The sequence below is a fragment of the Orycteropus afer genome, unplaced genomic scaffold, assembly GCF_000298275.1.
Source record: "Orycteropus afer afer isolate SDZICR_OR568_19922 unplaced genomic scaffold, OryAfe1.0 scaffold00008, whole genome shotgun sequence".
NCBI lineage: Eukaryota > Metazoa > Chordata > Mammalia > Tubulidentata > Orycteropodidae > Orycteropus > Orycteropus afer.
This window is the reverse complement of record NW_006921595.1, coordinates 21,657,570-21,665,507: the sequence shown is the minus strand read 5'-3', so window position 1 is coordinate 21,665,507 and position 7,938 is coordinate 21,657,570. Positions and strand designations below refer to the sequence as shown.

General features: G+C 38.8%; 1 protein-coding gene across 1 annotated transcript in view; it reads left to right on the top strand.

Annotated features, from left to right (window-relative positions):
• Positions 1-7,938, top strand: part of TSPAN13 (tetraspanin 13) — a 37,439-nt gene that overhangs the window by 24,760 nt on the left and 4,741 nt on the right. Inside the window, exons 2-5 of the mRNA XM_007946151.2 lie at positions 2,544-2,711; positions 3,507-3,587; positions 4,098-4,211; positions 6,929-7,042. Of these exons, the coding sequence (XP_007944342.1) occupies positions 2,544-2,711; positions 3,507-3,587; positions 4,098-4,211; positions 6,929-7,042 (477 nt within the window). The remainder of the gene's footprint in view (positions 1-2,543; positions 2,712-3,506; positions 3,588-4,097; positions 4,212-6,928; positions 7,043-7,938) is intronic.

Here is a 7,938-nt window from a genome sequence, read left to right as displayed (position 1 = left end):
GGTGAAGTGCTCTATAGATGTCTATAAGGCCAAGTTGGTGGATTGTATTGTTTAGCTCTTCTGCATCTTTGTTGAGTTTCTTTCCAGTTGTTCTATCTTTCAAAGAAAGTGGTGATCCATAAAGTTTTCATTGGCTAATTTTCAAAAGTAGGTTACCAGGCCTTTTTCCCTACTCTCTTTCAGTCTGGATGTTCCACTGAAGCCTATGCACTGTGGATAACCTTTGGTTTGAAAGATCACTGGCATAGCTTCCAGCATCATAGCAATACACATGCCACCGTGGTACAACAAACTGATAGATGGTTGGAGATAACTCTGAAACTTCATTCTATTTTGCTACCAATAGTTTCTTTCATTTTCAAGTTTTGCTTCTTTGTAATAAATGAAGAAACATGCTAATAGATGCTATATTTGTTAAAATTTGGGAGTTTTGCTTTTATTTCTACATATGTAAGAACTTTTCAGATACCAAGCTCTCACTGCTGTGGAGTTTTTCCCTTCCTTGGGTTTCCAAGGCAGTATCTCTATGGAAGTAGATTGCTCAGCCTTCCTTCTGTGGAGTGGCTGGTGAGTTTGAACCACCAGCCTTCTTGTTAGCAGTCAGATGCTTTGGGCACTATGCTACCAAAGCTCCTAAATTATGACTATGTATATCAAAAATTATATATGAGTAGAAAAAGATCAATTTTATATTTATAAATATCCACTTTTATATTTATAAACCGTTATCAAGACTTTAAATGGTGCTAAAAAGCATATTTTATGTATTGTGATTCCTCCCAATTGAACCTCAATTGAAGATACTGTCTCCTTCCTTCATAACTTCCTCCCCTTAACTCTCCCCCTAAAACTATTATTTAAAGGAAAAAAAACAAAAACAAAACAAAACAAAAAAACAACCAAACAGTTGCCATGGAGTTGATTCTGACTTGTTTAAGCCACATCTTATATTAGTTAATTATAATCTTTATTATGGTCTACTGTTTATTTAAGTTTATTTAATTTGAGTTATTTTAAAGGTGTACTTGTAACTGAATTTTACAAGTAATGTCCTTTATTGAGGCATGTTTCCTATCTTTTAATTTGATTTTGTTTTATATATGCTATGGCATTGCTCAATGAATTATTGCTGAAATGAACTGCTTTAGATGTCAGTATATAGGCTATTTATTTTTCTAGACATTAATAAGAATGCAAATCATATTAATGGCATATGCCACTCTAGTCATTCTAACAGAAATGCATGCAGTGTTTTTTTTTTTCAAATATCACAGATCTTCTAGGTTTATCTGCCAACTGAATGCCATTTCACTTGAAATAGCTAAAATCTTTTCTACTCTCTTTATCTTGCTGAAAATTGTAATGGATATATACACACACATACACACACACACACTCCATATTTTTGTACAGATAACATATTCCTTCTAGGTTTGTTTACCAACTGCTTCCCCTCATGGAGGTATTTTCATAAGCACAACTATGTCATTTTTTTTTAACATATGACTGTAAAAAAAAAAAAGCATATCACTCTAACAAAAATACCTCCTGGGGGAGGGAGCAGTTGGCAGATAAACCTAGAAGTTTTGTATTATTTGCATAAAAACACTGTATTTCTGTTAGAATGACTAGAATGGTTATGTCATATGAATGTCACTAATATAATGTGCATTCACATTAATATCTAGAAAAATAGAGTAGATCATGACATCTAAAGCAGTTCATTTCAGCAACAGTTCAGTGAGCAAGGTGTCAGGTCCTGTGGTAGGTTCCAGGGACGTTGAGGGGTGAAAAGATATGGGTGCTTGCTCTCAAGTTACTTACAGTCTCCTTGGAGAGCCATGCTTGAAAACAGAATGTGAGTATGCTGAGGGGAGTAATAGAGCCACATTCAAGGAACAGAAAATGCTCAGAGAAGAGAAGGATGAATTCAGTCTGTTCAGTCTGTCAAGGAGGAGGCAGGCATTGCAGAGCAGGTTGCAGTCCAGCTGAGCTTTGATGGAAACTCACTGCCATCAAATTGATTCCGACTCATAGGGACCCTATAAGACAGAATAGAACTGCCCCAAGGACGGTAAATCTTTAAGGAAGCAGATTGCCTCATCTTTCTCCCATGAGGCAGCTGGTGAGTTTGAAACACTGACCTTTTGGTTAGCAGCATCAAGGCTTTAACCACTGCCCCAAGGAAAGGTAAGTAATGTAAGAGTGAAGAAGCCAGTGTATTGGCTGAGATGTATTAGTACCTGGAAGCTTTTTTTATATGTGCTGTTACTTCAAAAGCTTAAGTAGCCTGTGTTGACTTAATAAACCAGATGATCTCTGAGGCTCCATATTTTTTTAGATTATTGTTAATTATTATTTTTTTAAAGCATGATTGAAGATTAATATATTTTGTTAAAATAATACTATATATCTATTCTAGTATTTAGTATTTGCTATCATTGGTAAGGTACTTAGTAGGTACTTGAAAAATCTTCTTGAAATTATATAAATGACACTACACCCTCCCATTTCCCTTTCCCCATTTTTGATTGTTTTTGCAGTTGGTTAGTCTGCTGCTAATTGGAATTGCTGCATGGGGCATTGGCTTCGGGCTGATTTCCAGTCTCCGAGTGGTCGGTGTGGTCATTGCAGTGGGCATATTCTTGTTCCTGATTGCATTAGTGGGGCTGATTGGAGCCGTAAAACACCATCAGGTGTTGCTATTTTTTGTATCCTTTTTATTCTGTGGTATTTATTCTGTTGGTTTTAAGTCTTTATTTACTGTTGATTACTACTTGATAGCTACAAATTAATTTAAAATTAAATGTCAGACAACAGCTCTGTTGTTGTTGTTATGTGCTGTCAAGTCATACCCGACTCATAGCAACCTCTCCTTGGGTTTCCAAGGCAGTATCACTACGGAACTAGATTGCCCCATCTTCCTTCCGAGGAGTGGCTGGTGGGTTTGAACCACCAGCCTTCTGGTTAGCAGTCAAGTGCCTTAGGCACTATGCTACCAGAGCTCCTAGACAACATCTCTAGCAAGTCCTATATGTATTTGTTCAACATAGAAACATCTCTTAAAGTTATTGCATGTTTACATATTCCTCCTTTTTCCTTGTCACAGCACATAGAATATATTCTTCAAGTTCAAGTTTATATTCTTCAAGTATGTATTACAAATTCAGAATTGCATTGAATTGCTTCAGTGACCTCTAGGACCTTTACAGGCTATTAATAGTTGATCGAATTTCACAATGGTTTATCTTAAGAAAACTTACATGTATTTATCTGTAATTATTTCCTCTTTTATAAATGCAAGAATTTGTATTTTATTCCAAATAAAATTCTAATAAATATGCTTTTAGTTAAGTAATTATCATTATCATTAGTATTTTTCTATATGAAGTTGTATCCACAATACATTATCAAAATAGTTATTATGTATATTCCTTTCAGAAGTTGTACCTCTGTTTTATGTTATTTTAAAATTACTTAGAATACCCTTAACCTAGAACTCTCAGTACATGATTATTCTCTTACTTGTATTTATTGTTCAGTTTTCTGTATCCTGTGCTTGTTTAGCCCTGAACCAGGAGCAACAGGTAAGCACAAATTTTTTCCTTCTACTTTATTGTACCATATAGTATGAGTACAGGAGAAGGAGGGGAAATGATTGGAATATAAAGTAATTTCTTCTTGCTCAGAATGTTAAAATATACCCACCCAGTCTTTTCCCACTATTATGGAATGTTTTCTCCAGAATGTTTGCAGTTCCATTTTAATTATTAACATTTTTCAGAATCTTAATTTGTAGAGGAAGATGGGCCTTGATCTTGGGGCAATAGAATTTTGTCTTGTCAACTCTGAGAATTATGCCTTCAAACCATATACTTCTTTGAAATTGCATTTACAAATTAAGACATTTTCACTCTTGAGCTGGAGATAGTGCCTTAATTTTTATTGCAGATTGTAGATAAACCTTTGAAAAGTTTAGTGTCTTATAAAAAGTATTTATTTTAGGTACACTTAAAACTAAAAGTGACAAGCTCTAGCTTCATAAATTTCACACAGGGATGACACGTTTTAATGTAAGTATTAAATGCATTATCTAGGGTCAGCTTCTGGAAGTTGGTTGGAATAATACAGCAAGTGCTCGAAATGACATCCAGAGAAATTTAAATTGCTGTGGGTTCCGAAGTGTTGACACAAATGAAACCTGTTTGGCTGTAAGTACAAAGTATAAAACATTTATTGGAGGTGTATTACGTATAGGTGGATAATGATTAACCTGGAAGATACGGACTTTCTGATGCTGAATTATATTTCAAAAATGCTTTTTGTATATGTACATTTTATTTCTATGTACACTATTATATCATTTGCCCATTGATAGCCACTCCCAAGAGGACTGAATATTTTAGGGTCCTGATGTACACAGATGCTTTGTTATTATCTCTAAGGTCTTCCCATTCTACTCTTCATAGAACAAGTTGTGGAAAAGAAATAACAGCAGATCAGACTTAGTGAGGTGTGTAAATATCTTGGTTTTAAACCATTATCAGGCATGGTAGGAAGAGAGTGATTTGTACCAAACTGGACTTCTTAACCAGCTAAGCATCCACAGGATGGGGACCTGTTTTCATTCTCCCTTCCACCCTGTAAAAATGATGTGGTAAGGGTGTCTGACCTCCTCTAACTACACAAGAGGGAGAGAGGATCATCATAGGCATTAGCTCTGAGCCCATGGCTTATGAAGTGGAGGTCAAACATACCTTTTCTCTTCAACCTTTTTACCAATTCTGATACTAGCCGCCCCTCCCACATCATTCTCTATTTCTCTGCTGGGTTCAGTAATTCATTGTATTGGCCACACAGAACTCAGACGTTACTCATGACTGTGGAGTTGATTGTTGTTGTTGTTGTTGTTGTTACGTGCCATCAAGTCAGACCTGACTCATGGTGACCCCTCCTTGGGTTTCCGAGGCAGGAGTTGATTAGTAACAGGTATAATTCAGGGTCAGGAATGGCTCAGGATGCAGATCTTCAGTCAGAACAGCTTCTCAGCCGTGCACACAGGCAGTTCTTTCCCAGGTGCTCAGTTTCTCAGCCTCTGGACCCTTGACCCCTGAGCCCCTTGGATCTCTTCTCTTGGCCCTTTGGCCCCTTGGGCTGGCTTCTGCTCTCCTCTGGCAAGTATTACAAAGCTCTTTAGCTCTACCTGTAGTGCCCAGAGGTACCCTACTCTGGCAGTGAACGTTAGCCCAAAGGCACTCAGCTCTCCAGCTCCACGGGCTGGCAAGCCTAGCTTTGCTGACAAGTGCCAGAGATAGCCCACTCCACCAGCTAGCCTCCTTCCTGAAGGCACTCAGCTTTCTCGCTCCATGGGCCAGGAAGCTTACCATGCCATCTCCTGGATCTGCTGCTGCTAGTTCTCTGCTGTACTTGCTGCTTGATGCTTCTCCCCATCTTGTGTCATCTCCCTTGTTACAGCTCTTTGTCTCCTGAGTCTAGGAGGTTCTCAGTGCAGAGTCCCAGGTCCAAAGGATGTGCTTCACTCCCAGCTCTTCTTGTTGGTGGTGAGGTCCTCCCCTTGCTCTGATTGGCTTTTTTTTTTTTTTTTTTTGATTGTTTGTTAAAAGCCTAGCAGGATGGCAAAACTGATTAATCTCCTCCTTAGGGTTCCGTGTACCTTATTTGAATGGTCCCACCTCCTCAGGGGTTCCATGCACCTTATTTACATTCATAGCAGGCTGCCCAATCCCCTTAGTGGACCAAAAACACCATATTTGCATAGTCCTACCAAGTCATTGTGTAGGAGTCACAAATATGTTGGCTAGAAGTCCACATTAAGAATTCACTGCAATGCACACCCCAGCACAACTTCGTACCCTTTCTCTTTCAGATATAACAGTTACAGCCATCCTCATCAAGCCCCTGGCCTCAAGTTCCAGTCTGGTTTGTGTGAGGATGGGCTCAGGGCTTGTCTTTCTTAGGAAGTGCACACGGGTTTGTATTTTGAAAAACTCCTATTAGCACTTTTCTGAGCCCTAAGCTGGAAATTCCCTCAATGAGGCCTCTTTTGTGTCTTTTTTTTTTTTTTTTTGCTATAGAGTCCTGTAGGAGCTCTGGTAGCATAGTGACTAAGGTGTTTGACTGCTAACAGAAACGCTGGTGGTTCAAGCCAACCAGCCACTTCTCAGAAAGAAGGTTGGGCAATCTACTTTTGTAGTGATGCTACCTTGGAAACCCAAGTTGGGTTTGACTTGATGGCAATGAGTTTGGTTTTTATAGAGTCCTGTGTTAGTTTGAGTTTTCTCTTGCTATGTAACATATAAGCACAAACTTAGTGGCTTAAAATATTTATTTTCTCACAGTTTCCATGAATCAGGAGTCTGGGTATGGGTACCTGGGTTCTCTGCCCAGGGTCTCACGAGGCTGAAATCAAGGTGTTGGCTAGGGCTGTAGTGTCATCTAAGGCAGAAGATCTCCTTCCACAATCACTGATTGTTGATTGCAGGACTGAAGTCCCTGTTTTCTAGCTGGATGTCTGCTGAGAGCCTGTCAGCTCCTGGAGGCTATTCTCAGGTCCCAATACAGAGCCCTCTTAAAACCTGGCTGTTCAAAGCCAGCATGAGACTCTGCCCATTCTGCTAAGATGGAGTCTACGTAATACAATGCAATCAAGGGAGGGATGATCCCATCATGTTCACAAGACTTGCCCCCACTCAAGTGAGGGGGTTGTACAGTGTTTACACTGGGGATGGTGGATTTGGAGGAGGTCTTGGGGGCCATTTTAGAATTCTACTCATCATGAGGCCCAAGGCCTCAAATTGGAAATAATGCCTCCAGACACTAAATTGTGTTTTGTGGTTTTTTTTTGTTGTTGTTGTTGTTCTTCATAAATGTATATTGAAATAGATATTATTTTATTTAATTGATACAGAGCTGTGTTAAAAGCGGCCACCAGTGCTTACCATGTGCTCCGATAATAGGAGAATATGCCGGAGAGGTCTTGAGATTTGTTGGTGGCATCGGCCTCTTCTTCAGTTTTACAGAGGTATGTGAAAATGACTCAAGATTTGCTTGCCTTCCTATCAGCATCTCTTTCTATATAGTGACAGAGGGCATGGTATTTCACCTTAGCACGACACTCAATTTTTGGAATGCATCAGTGGATATTTTCATTGGGAACTAACATTGAAACAAGGCTGGGAATCAGAAGACCTGGGTTCTACTCCTAAATCTGGCATTAACTTTATGACAGGTTGAAATGCTGTATCTGTCCTACTTACATAAAATATAATGTATAAATAAAGTGAAGAAATTAGACTGGATTATTTTTAGGTCCTCTCCTAGTTCTGTGGTAAATTGTGGTCTGGTTTATGCTAAAATAAAGAGCTGAAAAGCTCTGGTGGTGCTGTGGTTAAAGCTTTGGGCTGCTAACCAGAAGGTCAGCAGTTTGAACTTACCAGCCACTCTGTTGGAGAAAGATGAGGCAGTTTGATTCTGTGAAGATTTACTGCCTTGGAAACCCCATGGGGCAGTTCTACTCTATCCTGTGCTATGAATCAAAATTGGCTCAGTGTCAGTGGGTTTGGATTGTGTTAAATTGGACCCCTAGTAGCTCTGTAGTTAAGCACTTGACTGCTAACAGAAAGATTGGTGGTTCAAAGCCATCAGCTGCTCCAGATGTGGCAGTCTGGTTTCGTAAAGATTAAAGCCTTGGAAACCCTATGGAGCACTTCTACTCTAATCTGTCCTATAGGGTTGCTGTGAGTCAGAATCAGTCAGTCAGTGACTTTGTTTCTGTTTGTTATTTTTTTGGGTAAATTAAAATTTTTAATTTAATTTTAGAATAGGTGGGACACATTCACATTGCTTAATATATATGTGTGAATACTTATATATTAATATATAGTACATATACATATGTATAGGAGCTCTGGTAGCATA